Source organism: Pristis pectinata, chromosome 10 (assembly GCF_009764475.1).
Source record: "Pristis pectinata isolate sPriPec2 chromosome 10, sPriPec2.1.pri, whole genome shotgun sequence".
Lineage (NCBI taxonomy): Eukaryota > Metazoa > Chordata > Chondrichthyes > Rhinopristiformes > Pristidae > Pristis > Pristis pectinata.
The window spans coordinates 10,778,587-10,792,415 of NC_067414.1; the positions used below are offsets into that span (position 1 = coordinate 10,778,587).

The 13,829-nt window shown below is 40.5% G+C and overlaps 1 protein-coding gene across 3 annotated transcripts in view; it reads left to right on the forward strand.

Moving 5' to 3' along the window:
• Positions 1 to 300: 300 nt before the first annotated feature.
• lyst (lysosomal trafficking regulator) overlaps positions 301 to 13,829 on the forward strand; it is a 176,873-nt gene continuing 163,344 nt past the window's right edge. The window contains exon 1 of one of the 3 annotated variants that reach the window (XM_052024060.1): positions 301 to 1,114. In XM_052024060.1, the coding sequence (XP_051880020.1) occupies positions 1,043 to 1,114 (72 nt within the window). In that variant the 5' untranslated portion in view covers positions 301 to 1,042. The remainder of the gene's footprint in view (positions 1,115 to 13,829) is intronic. The other 2 variants (XM_052024062.1, XM_052024061.1) reach the window with 2 other exon arrangements.

Here is a 13,829-nt window from a genome sequence, read left to right on the forward strand (position 1 = left end):
CCTGACACTTGGGTTGATTTATAAACACAAGGACTTGTTATTTCCTTGTTTTGTTATGCTGTCGGAGCTATTAATTATGTCGAAAACCGGTGACATCACAGCTTGCTGTTGTTCTCTCTCAGATTATAAATCGTGATTTTGGTCTCAATTTTAGTGACTTTATGAGTCCATTTCTTCCCACTTTACAACAAAGTAGTGGTTAGTAGGAGGTTTCGATGTGCAGACCAGCACCTCATTTGGGTAGCCGCTAAATTATGAAATACCCGGAGTCATTCCGCTCATTCAGAGCAATGAATGTACTTTGCCATGTTATTTTATTTCAGAACAGATGTTTCGGAATAACGTTCCTGCTTTATCAACATTACAGTTACGCAGTAACTGCAGGAAGCCGTATATCGTTGAAGCTCATTTGGGGTTGAGGTCTCACCATTGTGCTGCGGACGGTTGCATGCCAACAAAATCCTGCCTGCAAATGAATTGGTAAAACCCACAAAACCTCCGGGAAAGCTGAAAGAAGACAGTCTTAGTTGGATCTGAGCAGTTATGCAATGCATTCTTTTGCAATGCAACCACTCATTTGTTGTTGTTTTGGACACAGGGTGAAAACGGATCTGTGGCAACATCTTTTGAGTAATGCAACGGGCTCTTATCTCTCGAGTCCAATGCCAGATCGCAAGCGAAGACATGAGCGGCTTGGTGTCGTCTCTCGTCCTGATTGACAGGGCGGTCCGAGGCTGCCTCCGGGCAAAACCCGAGCGCGGCCTTGCGCGCGCGTGCGTGATTACGTCAGGCGGAACCCAGAGCCGAGCGGAGGTCGCGAGACGGGAGCGGGTAACGGACGGCGGTTGTCCGGGCGCCGGCCGACCGACCGACTGATGAGGCTGACGGGGCGGCGGGCCATGTCGAGCAGCCGCTGACGTTGCCGGGGTACCGGGAGTTGACCGGCCGGCCTACCGGCCTCTGAGGGGTGCTGAGCTCCCCAGTGAAAGTTTGGCGGCGGCGGCGGTAGGAGGAGGAGGAGGAGGAGTTGGTGGGCGGCGCGATGCCCAGGACCCCGAGCGACAACCTGCACCATGCGTGGCGGAGCTACCGGGAGTCGGAGTCGCAGCAGCAGGTGAGGGTGAGGGCCGGCTTGGCCCACCCTGCAGCCCCGGGCACGGGCGGAATGAGGCGGAGGCGGACTCTGCAGCGGCGGCGGGAGACTGTGGGGAGAGGGCGGCCAGAAGATGACACGCTTTGGAGGGAGGGTTGCCTGGGGTGTGGCTCGTTACGGCACGGGTTAGCGTGGCGTGGCAAGCCTGGAGACAGAATGGAGGGAGGGGAGGGATGGGGTGAAGTGCTTTTATGTGGCCAGAGTAAGTTTTGGTACGGGAGGCTGCTGTGCCTTGGCACAAAAGGTGACATGGAGGTTGGCACAGTGGCATGGTGTATGACCAGGGTGGGGACAGGAATAGTGGCCACTAGTACAGAATGGGCTTGGCATGGCAAGGCCAGTGACCTTTGTATAGGGATTGGCTTGGTGAGTGCCATGCTTTGGCATGGGAAGATGGCAAAATGACGCTTTGACTTTGGCTCAGGTGTGGCCTGGTTTGGCAGATATTCGTTGACAGTATTCACTTAGTGATTTAGATGGATTAAATGGTATAGGGGGAAAAAGTGGCATGCATTGACAATGGAGTGTGGTTTGCTTTGGCACTGTGATGACACCTTTGGGAGTGTGTAGGAGGCTGGCATTTGAAAATGACATAGTTTGGCATAAATGCTAGTAATAGAGATCTAATCTAGATATGGAAGTATCTAATGTAGGCTGATGGAATTGAATTAATGAGTGCTGCATTGCTGCGAGGTGTGATCAGTCACTGAGGTGAGATCAGGCTCTGCTTTCCCTCTTGGGCTAGGGCAAATGTTGTCATTTTGTAGTAGAGGAGTAAAGGTTCCCTTGTGTACACGTTAATTGCTATACTTTCATATATTACAAAGCTGATGTTAACTTCATTTTATTTAGAAGGGCTAAGATTATGCAAGGGAATTAAGCAATTAAATTTCTTTGTCATTGGGAGGTGGCAAGAATGAGGGATATTGGAAGAAGTGGTTGAACATAGAACATTACAGCACAGTACAGGCCCACGATGTTGTCCTGGCATTTTATCCTGGTCTAAGATCTATCTAACCCTTCCCTCCCACATAGCCCTCCATTTTTCTATCATTCATGTGTCTATCTAAGAGTCTCTTAAATGTCCCTAATGTATCTGCCCCCACCACCTCTGCCGGCAGTGCGTTCCACGCACCCACCGCTCTCGCTCCCTCATGTTAGCCATTTTCACCCTGGGAAAAAGTCTCTGACTGTCCACTTGATTTATTCCTTTTATCATCTTGTAACACCTCTATGGTTGGATGGTGACTTGTGGGTTGAGAGTTGGAGGTAATAGAAGGAGCAAAAGAGAGCCACTGAATACAGCAAATTGACTTGAGTGAAAGGTGTGGATATGAGAATGAAAACAGATGATAATTGACACTGGCATGGAGAATGGAAGAAGCTAAGGGATAAATGTACTGGAACTATTATAGGATATGGGTAGTATTATGATTAAACTGCAGGAAGAGGTGCCTTATTTGAGTACTTATCATTTCCTGCGTTGCTGGAAAATTAAATTGTGAAGCTTCTGGTACTCCAACATCGACTTTCCCTCCCCACTCATTCTTGACTGATGAGCTCGGCTATCTGCTTCATCTTTAAAGAAAGCTTGAGCAGTGGGCAGGTATGAGTATTATTCTGAAGCATGGATATGTTCTCCATCATCGTGGCCCTGGGCCCATATTTCATTATGACAGTCAGGAACTGGATTATCAGTGCCTGAGTGAGTGTCCCTCAAGCATTCTGAGCTGAGCTCAGGTTTTATGCCTCAATGTACACACCATCAGAATACACGTGTGGTCTGTAACTGGTTGCACAATCTCTTCAGCATGCCTTGTGTTCAAATTACAGCTGTGTAATCTCATGCCAGAAATTCAAGAACACACCTCTTTATTACACATGCATTTTTGTATAAAATATTCTTCCTTCTTTCATTTTTCTTCATACTTGCTGTCTTACTACTACTCTAAAATTTCTGCACATCTGTTATTTCCTTGTACATAACAATTGAGCTTCCTCTCCTTGTCTTTCCTCACTTTCCCCAGATATTGCTCTAATTTCCATTGACTATTTCAAGACAGTCTGGGTTATTCGTGGGATGTCTTAGCACAATCTTTTCAAAACTCAAACTTTTTTCTGCAGAACTTCAGCTACAAAGTAGAAAAGGGAAAATTTGGAAACAAAAACAAGATATTGTGGATGCTTGAAATCTGAAATTAAGGAGGACAATGCTCAAAGCAGTCATTGGGTATGCTATTGGGTAAAACAGCATATATAGCAAGAGAAGCAGAACCTCAACTTGGAACAGGTGCAGAAGTTGGAACAGATAGGTTTGGTAGTCAAAAATCAAGGTCAGAGAGTTTGTTTTGAGTCCAGGAAAGGATCAAGAACAAAGCTGGTACCCAGCAGCAAGAGCTGACTAAATGTGTCACTGTATCAGGAGTGAATTATAAACTTGGCAAGTGATTAATCGCATCCATTAACAGGGATAAATCAATCCTTCTGTATGGGCGTGATGGGTCAAATGGCCTCCTGTTTTATAATTTCAACTTCTCATATTCCCAGAGGAAAAACAGTTTTTAAAAAAAAAAAGCACATCTCTGAAAATATAGCAAGGGGAAGTTTTATTGAAATCCCATTGGCTGATAATTGTTAAATGGTTTTAGTCCACACTTGAGAAGATGGTAGTGAGCTGCCACCTTGAAACTCTGCAATCCTTCTAGTAAAGGTGGTACTCACACAGTGCTTTTGGGAAGGGAGATCTGTGATCCTCCTAATCAGGACTTAATCTGAATTGAAAAGTAAGAAAGAGTTCACAGAGAGAATGGTTAATTCTTCTATATGGCTTCTGATTTTTAAAAAAATTTTTCAAATAAACTCGGTGAAAGAACAACTTTTCAGTACCATTAGTTTAAAAAAAATAAAGTTCATAGGATTAGCATGGAACAGTTTGCAAACCACTGCTGATTGTTATATTACATATTTAAATTTTATTGTGCTGGAAATGAATTTCATACTGTAAAATTATACAAATTATTTTGGGCTTTCAATCCAATTCCATCTCAAATCTTTTCCAATCTTGTAGGTGATTTTTAGAATTATTATCTGTAGCACGTCAATATCAGGAAGCAAAGGGGTTTGATTTAGTTGTTCCTATCATACTAGATCTTCCTGAAAAACCATATTTCTTTGCAATTCTCTGTGTAATAGGTTACCCTGGTAGCCTTATATAGAATTGATGGCACACCTGCAGGCCATGCAAGCAAATTCAAGAAGTGGCCTGTCATAATGGTAGTGTGGCGGTTAGTGTAATGCTTTACAGCGCCAGCGACCCGGGTTCAATTCCGGCCACTGTCTGTAAGGAGTTTGTACGTTCTCCCCGTGTCTGCGTGGGTTTCCTCTGGGTGCTCCGGTTTCCTCCCACATTCCAAAGATGTACGGGTTAGGAAGTTGTGGGCATGCTATGTTGCCGCTGAAGCGTGGCAACACTTGCGGGCTGCCCCCAGAACGCTCTACGCAAAGATATATTTCACTGTTTCGATGTACATGTGACTAATAAAGATATCTTATCAAATTTAGTGTAGTCAATAGAATGTCCATGGGGTGCTGGAGCATTTATATAGAAATAGGAAGAATGAGAAATGTCTGGGTCTTTGGAGGAAGCAGGTGGTTGAGTAGACTGAGCCTTGAAGGAGGTGACAGCAGAGGGTTAGAATTTGGTAATGGAGCAGAGCATGATGAGGTCCATGAATTCTTGGATGGGGGATTGAGAACTAGGTTTGGAGAAAATGCCTGTAAACACTGCAGACCATCCAAGATTCAGGGAGTGCTTTTTTGGCGAGAGAATTTTGAAGCTGGTATCGGAAAGGTCTGAGACGCTGAAAGGGATAGTTTGATTCCTGGTATCTTGAATGAACAGTGGACCTGAAAAGAGGTTGAAGTTTGGAACTCAACAGGAAAGTCAAGTGGGAGTGATGCCCAGAAGCAGCTGAATTGGATTTGGAGCACTTCAGGGTTTGGAGTTTGTCATTAGGGACACTGCAGAAAGTTCTTTAGCTCATTGGAACTTAGTGGACTGACTGCACTAGTGTGTACTGATAGTCACTCTATCTTGGTTCCTATTAAACATAATTGAGATATAGGAGATGTGCTCTATATAATCGGTATGCAAGACAAATTTTTCACTGTACCTCAGTAAAAGTGACAATAATAAACCAATTCCAAGGTGGCAGGATCAAGGAATCAATGGGAAGCAGCCATCATCTATGCCAACATCCTGTGGAGAATTCTACTCAGTCCTGTTCCTTCCCATTGCCCTGCAGTTTATTGTCCCTTGCGTGCCTATCAGTTTCCGTATTGAAAGCCCTGATTGATTCTGCTTCCATCGCCTATAAACGTAGAGAGATTTTGATCATCACTTTCTGCATTTAAAGAAAAAATAAATTTACTGTTTACTCTTCTCTGTAAATCTGCATCCTCTGGTCCTTGACCTACCTGCTAATGGGAAAAACATTTTGTAATGCTCTGTTGGTATCTGACATGATCTCGTTAATGCTGGTTTATCAAGTAGTCTTTCAACTTTCTTTGCTCCAAAATAAAAACCCATCTTTTTCAGTCAAACCTTGTAGTTGAAATCTCTCATGGATGGAACAATTCAATCTCTCCCGAGCTCTCTGTAGGACTTTTTGTCCTCAAGGTGTGGTAGCTGTAATTGGGTGAAGTACTCCAGGTGAAGCAACGATTTACTTGCACTTCTTCAAATTCAGTGTATTGCATTTGGTGCTCACAATGTTGTCTTCTCTGCACTGGAGAAAACATATTTTGCTCAGTCCTACTTTCATCTTGACTTCTGTCTTTGGCCTCCTGCACTGTTCCAGCCATGTCCAGGATAAGCTCAAACAGCATCTCATTTTCCAAATAGGCACGTTACAACTCTCAGGACCTGATGCTTCGGTTTAAATTTTTCTGGTAAACTTCCCTTTTCCTTGCAGAGATTGCTGTATCCTTCTGTTTCACTGTGTCTTTTTTTTAATCCAAAAATCTCTATTTTAATCTCCATTTTTTTAGTTGCTGGTTTTCAGTGTAATTGTTACCTTGATAACTTTGGTCTGCACTCTATCATAAAAATTGCCTCTTCTCTCCATCTTTATCTCTTTGTAGCTTAAAAGTCTTTTTAGTTTTACAGTTGGGTTGAAGGGTGCTTGACCTGAAATGACAACTGTTTCTTTCTCCGCTAGTGATTGACCATTTCAGTTTCTGTTTTAGATTACAATGACCCCTCTGTTCCTGCATAACCTTCAGAAGTGTGTCATTTTGCCTGTTTTCTCTCCTCATTCTTTCTGCCAAAGTCGACTCTGTTATTATTGTTCTTCATACTAAATTTCATATGATTCTTGTCTGCTCCTTCATCCAGTATATATATCCATTCTATTATTATCCTCCTCACTGTTCACTACATTTCCAGGCTTGGTGTCATCCACAATTTTTTGAAGTGTTACACCACATGCACCCATGAACATCGCAGAGGTCCTAGCACTGACACTGGTGAATCCGCCAACTACCATTCTCAGTCTGAAGAATAACCGTTTACAAGGACTCTTTGTTTTCTGTCATTGAACCAGATTTTTTTTTAACCCGTGCTAGCAATAACTTTTTACTTAAACTTGATTTGCCTTTAATAGATCCTTGTTCCCTTTATTAACTTAAACTACTACAAGTAATTTTCCCAAAATCTCTTAAACAAACTTCACTGCTGTTAAAATGTAGGGTTGTAGTTGTATGTCCTTGCACCCCTTTGAGAACTAGGCGGTTTGCCTTTCTCTAGTCCTGTAGTGTCTCCTGTATATCTGGGGAATATTAGGAGATTATGGCCAGCTCTTCTGCAGTCAGCCCGCTACCTCCTTCACTGGCCTAGCATAGAAACCATTCAGACAAAATTACTTGTTTATTTTAACAATAGCTAGATTTTCTAATAATTCCTCCTCACAATCAAATTTCACTTCATCATTCTTACCTCCACTATCTCTTCTACTGGTATTGGCAACATTCTCTTGGTTAAAAGTATTGCAATGTACTTTTTAAGTGTTCTAGCCCCACCCTCTGCCTCTAAGCATAGATTACTTCATTGGCCCTTAAGCAGCTCCAGGCCCTTATTATCCGCTTGCTATTCACATGCATATAGAAGATTTTCAGTTCCTTTTAATATTAACCGCTATTGCCCAGGACTGCAAGAAACTGCAGAGAGTTGTGGACACAGCCCAGCGTGTCATGGACACCAGCCTCCCCTCCTTGGACTCTGTCTTTACCTCTCGCTGTCTTGGTGAAGCAGCCAGCATAATCGAAGACCCCACCCACCCGGGTCATTCTCTCTTCTCTCCTCTTCCATCAGGTAGAAGATACAGGAGCCTGAGGGCATGTACCACCAGACTTAAGGACAGCTTCTATCCCACTGTGATAGGACTATTGAACGGTTCCCTTATACAATGAGGTGGACTATGACCTCACGATCTACCTTGTTGTGACCTTGCACCTTATTGCACTTCAGTTTCTCTGTAGCTGTGACACTTTACTCTGTACTGTTGTTGTTTTTACCTGTACTACATCAATGCACTCTGTACTAACTCACCGTAACTGCACTGTGTAATGAATTGACCTGTACGATCGGTATGCAAGACAAGTTTTTCACCGTACCTCGGTGCAAGTGACAATAATAAACCAATACTAATGTTTTCTTTTTGCTTGCCTCATTTTCCTTTTTCAACACCTCTTCTAGCTTGGTTCTTAGCTGAATTATTTACCTGACCCGCATCAGATATTTCTCTTTATTTCATCGTTTATTTCATTTTTTATTTCCTTAGTCAATAAGGCAGCTCTGACTTTGATACCCTTACTATTTTCTCCCTGGTGGGAATATAACTCGTCTATACTTGAGTCATTTGCTCTTTCAAAGTTTTTCAATTTTTTAAAATGCCAGTTGTTGGCTCATCTTTGTACACTAACCATGGTTTCTCTCATCCCATTGAATTTAGACCTCCTCCATTTAAGAAATTCTGTTTTAGGTTGCTGCTTTCTCTTCTGCATTACCAGTCTAAATCGATTGATTATAATTGACACTCATCACCAACTGTGTTTGCATGACAGTTGGTCCACTTGGCAAAAAACTTTCAGAAGACTTTTAGATTTATTCTTGAAAGGAAAAAAGTTTGCAGGGCATGGGGAAAGAGCATGATTTTCTTTTACAATGCTAAATGCAGCAGCAAATCCATTTATATTTAATAGGTTCATATTTAATGATTGAAGATTCATTGTTTAAAAAAAATCCTGCTCTTTGCAGGGTATGGGGAAAGAGCAGAATTTTTTTTTAAACAGTGAATTTTCAATCATTAAATATGAACCTATTAAATATAATTGGATTTGCTGCTGCACTGAGCATTTCTTCAAGCTTTTCACATAGATTTGAAGTACTTAGGTGACTAGTTCTATAAGGGGATTTTTTTCATATCCTCATTGTGTACAAGTGGTTTTGGTGGGAAGTGTGAACTGGGAACCAAGTATGTTGGTTACTGATTGCCCTTGTGAATGTAATATTTTTTTTAGCTTAGAAAAAACATTTGGGAGGGGGCAGTGGTGGGGAGTGTTGCTTAATGTTTAAAAGAAGTGAATAAAAATAGCTTTTTTTTTCAACGTGAGTAATTTGATGTATGCATGGATGATGTTATGGAAAATAGTGATAGACTATTTTCTAGGGGCGAGATTTCTTCCTCTTTTCCCTCCCTCCCCCCCACCCCCAATAGTACAATATGTGGAAATATTGTACAGCATTGTGAGATGTCATTGATTATTGGCCAGCAATATGTATGTATGGCCAAGTTTCTGTTCCAATCTGTGATAATTATGGACATATCTACAGGATAGCTTGACCCAATTTTTGTTGGAGGGATCGCTGATGAAAAACAATCTGCATAAGAGTGCTTGATAAGGACCAAAGGAGATCTTGGGAATCCTTGTCCTTCATTAAAGTTTTTGAAGGAATAATGTTTCCATTCTTTTTTTTAAGACAAGAATTTTGCCTTCCATATATGAAGTAGAGGTGCCACGTTCCCATACAGCTGCAGGTTTTGATCAGTATGTAAATAGCATGACATGTTTTCTTTTTGTTACTTGACTGGCAGTAAATTATTAAGCTTGTATTATTTACATAGTAATTCCACTGTAAAAGATTATACATTGTATCTTATATACCCACATGTTAAAGCATGCTCACTTGTTTTTTTATAAGATAATGTTAATTTTTTTCCCACTAGTAATTCACCATGCCATTTTGTTTAGTTATGTATAACTTGACCTGTGTATTATGATTTTTAAAATATTGTTTTCTCTTTTCCAATCTGGATAACATTTTTATGTACAGTGCATTAAGCAGTTGCAATGAAATACATATTGCTCCCTCTTTGGTTTCTTCGTTGTTGCATGTGAGCAGCTTTTACTATTTTTATTCATGATTCACCAGTTCTTTATGTACAAACCAAAACGTTTGAGTCTTTCATGTTAGTGTAAATTTTATTTAAGAAAGGTATAACTAAAAATGAAATAGAGTTGTGATGGAATAATTTTGAGATTTTTGTAGGGACTAGTAGTGATGTAAACACTTCAAATTTTATAAATATAATCAACCACTTAATGTGAAAGCCATTGAAATGCTTTTCTTGTATAGAATTAAAGACATTTACAGTACAGATGGAGGCTATTTGGCTTATCATATCCATGTCAGTAAAAAAAATGGACTTTGGGTTGATCTAACTTCTCAGCTCTTGGTCCATAAGCCTGCAGATTCTTCAGATATTCATCAAATGTAGTGATATTTTAAATGCAGTGAAGGTTTCTACCCCCACAAATCAGTTCCTCTAGGCCCTTATGAATCTTCTCTGCACCCACTCTAGTACTCTCAGTTCCTTCCTGCATAGTGATGACCAGACTATACAGAGCACTCTAGATATGGCCTAACTAATGTTTTATATAGTTTAACTCCTTGCTCTTGTATTCTGTGCTGTGGCCAATAAAAGCAAACTTTCCTTATGTCTTCCACAACACCTTATCTGCCTGTTCGGCTACTTTCAAGAACTTTGCACTTCAAGATCCCTCTGCTTCTTTAGTAACCTGCCACGTATTGTGTAGTCTCCAGCCTTGTTTGTCCTCTGCAAATGCCTTTCCTCACAATTTTATGAAATGAATTCTATTTACCACTTTTGTGCTCACCTAACTAGCCCAATAATGTATTCCTGCAGCCCTAGAGCTTTCTACCTCAGCATCAACCACACTGCTAGTTTTGGTATCTTGAGCAAACATCTTAACCATGCACCCTACATTAAATCGAATTTATTTATTAGTACAGGCAGTCCACAGGTTAGGTAAGGTTTCTGTTTCTGAGAACTGTTTATAAGCTGATTTCTATGCAACTCAGAAATGTCCATTTTCTATAGTAATCCGTATTGTATTGCATTATATCCACTTCTCATAACTTCATATCATTGAATGTTCATCCTAACATTACCGATAATTAAAGTGATACTGTATCCAATCATTAATGCATACCACAAAACATTTTATTACTATCTTGAAAAATGCTAAAAAATGCTTGGGGGAATTTGTGTAGTTGTAGTTCCATAAGTCAGATCATCTCTAGCCTGAGGTGCACCTATACTGAGCCTGCAGAACCTTTCTCCAGTCACTAAATTTCCCTTTGGTTTCTGCCATTGAGCTAAATGTTGATCCTTCTTGCTACCTACCCTTGAATGTCATGGGCCTTCACTTTCTTGATCAATCTGTACTATATCAAATGCTCTAACATTGACACTCTTTATTACTGCCTCAAAAAGTTCAGTTAAGTTAATTAGATGTGACCTTCCTTTAAATCCTTGCTAACTGGCCTTCAATAACTTGTGCCTCTCTAAATGCTGATTTATGCCTCTCCTCAGAATTCTTTCCATCAATTTGACCTCTACAGATGTCAGACTAAGTGGTTAACAGTTTCATGATCTAACCTGTTCTCTTTTAAACAATGATGCCAAATCTATGTTCTTCCAATCCAAGCCTGTTACCAAAGAGTATCGGAAAGTCATAGAGCCTGTTCTATGATAGAGGGAAATAGGGACGTTGCCTGAAGGAGAGACTGTTAATGCTGAGGTTGTTTTCTTTGGAATAAAGGACTCTGGTAGATTTATTTGAGGTGTATAATATTATAAGGGACCTACAAAGGGTAAAGAGTAAGGGCCTATTCCCCTTTAATTGTAGAGCCTATGGCCTTTCTTCTGTTAAGAGCCTGGGATACATCTTACTATCCTAAAAAATGCTTAAAAAAATGTTTGGGAGCATTTGTGTAGTTGGATTTCTGTAAGTCGGATCATCTGTAGCCTGAGGTGCACCTATACTGAGCCTGCAGAACCTTTCTGCGTATCTTTTTGTTGTGATTTTTGTTCTCAGTTTTTTAGTATCTCTTGGAGTGAACTAAATTGACTGAAAACTAGCTTCTGTGATAATGAGGCTGTCAGCAGAAATCCAAAGTGGATCATCCACTGGGTACTTCTGACTGAAGATGGGTGCAAATGTTTCAGCCTTGTCCTTGGCATTTGTATTGGGATTTTCTTACAGCCTCCCCTTCCCACTAATTGTTTAATTGCCAGTAATTGAACTCACCAATATGAGGCTGAACTATAGAGCTTTGATCTGATCTGTTTATTTTAGGGTTCTGTTTTATACTCTGAGAAGGGATTAATTTGGTTTGGTGAGTAGAGACTTGCTTTTGAATATTCTGTGCTACACTGTGTTGATGAGTCAATGTATGGATAACAGGTACAATGAAACTTTTTTGGTTTGGAGGTAGCCTTAACTTTGTGTGTTTGCTCACAAGTTATAAAATGCAACTTTGAGCATGGAGAAACTAAATACATGTATTCTAAATGCTACTATATTAAGTTTGAACACTAATATTAACTATCACTTGGATAATTGCCTTTACATGCACTGAACTGAATTAACAGTTTGGTTGCCGCATCATAGATTGCCTTTGCTGTGTTCATTGGACAAAGCCTGAAGTCATTTAATTGATAATTCCCTTGTACCAACATTACTGTGGGTCTGAGAAAATAAATGCATTGACATCTGTTTGATGCAAGAAATCTGGCCCAGTTAAATAAAGCCTTTACCATATTAAAATGTATATATACATTATAGATAAGATTTTCCTAGGCTGTATTTCTAACTGCATGATTCAGGTTACTGATCCTGTATTGTTTTCTTGTTTTTGAAACATTCTTAAAAACTAAGATAAGTATGTCTTAATTTAATAATACATTTCAGAATACTTTAGTATGTATCCTATTGAAGTGGTTTTGTGGAAAAATATTTAAATGTTCAAATGAATATTTTGTTTGCAACATGATCAGACTCAGACTCAAAGTCAAAGTTGAGTTTATTGTCATGCACAAGTACATGAATGCACAGGTGCAATGAAAAACTTGCAGCAGCATCACAGGCATGTAGCATCATGTAAGCAGCATTCACAAGAAAAACATAAACACAATTTGTACAAAAAAAACACAATTAGAACAAAAATTGTGAACAAAAAAAGGAACGAATTGTGTTCCTGTGCATTCAAATTGCTGTACCAGACCATGATGCAACCAGTCAGGATACCTTCAACAGTACATATGTAGAAGTTTATTAGTGTTTGGTGACAAGCCAAATGATTGACCTGAGTATTCCGCTGATATTTCACTTTGAAAGATGCTGTGTATTCTGCACTGTGCAGGAAACTTTCTGAAACCATAGGAAAACTACAGCACAGAAAACAGGCCATTTGGCCCATCTAGTCTGTGCCGAAACATTATTCGGCTAGTCCCATTTACCTGCCCCCAGCCCATACCCCTCCAGACCTCTCTCGTCCATGTATCTATCCAATTTACTCTTAAAAGTTAAGAGCGAGCCCGCATTTACCACATCAGGTGGCAGCCCATTCCACACTCCCACCACTCTGAGTGAAGAAGTTCCCTCTAATGTTCCCCCTAAACCTTTCCCCTTTCACCCTAAAGCCATGTCCTCTCGTACTTATCTCTCCTAATCTAGGTGGAAAGAGCCAACTTGCATTAACTCCGTCTATGCCCCTCATCATTTTATAAACCTCTATCATATCTCCCCTCATTCTTCTCCGCTCCAAGGAATAAAGTCCTAACATGCTCAATCTTTCCTTATAACTCAACTCCTGAAGACCCGGCAACATTCTTGTAAATCTGCTCTGCACTCTTTCAATCTTACTGACATCCTTCCTGTAGTTCGGCGACCAGAACTGCACACAATATTCTAAATTTGGTCTCACCAATGACTTATACAACCTCACCAAAACATTCCAACTCCTATACTCAATACTTTGATTTATAAATGCCAGGATGCCAAAAGCCTTTTTTACAACCCTGTCTACCTGTGACTCTACTTTCAAGGAATTATGTATCTGAACTCCCAGATCCCTTTGTTCCTCTGCACTCCTCAGTGCCCTACCATTTACTGTGTATGTCCTCCCTTGATTTGTCCTTCCAAAATGCAACACCTCACACTTGTCTGCATTAAATTCCATCTGCCATTTTCTGGACCATTTTTCCATTTGGTCCAGATCCCTCTGCAAGCTTTGAAAGCCTTCCTCACT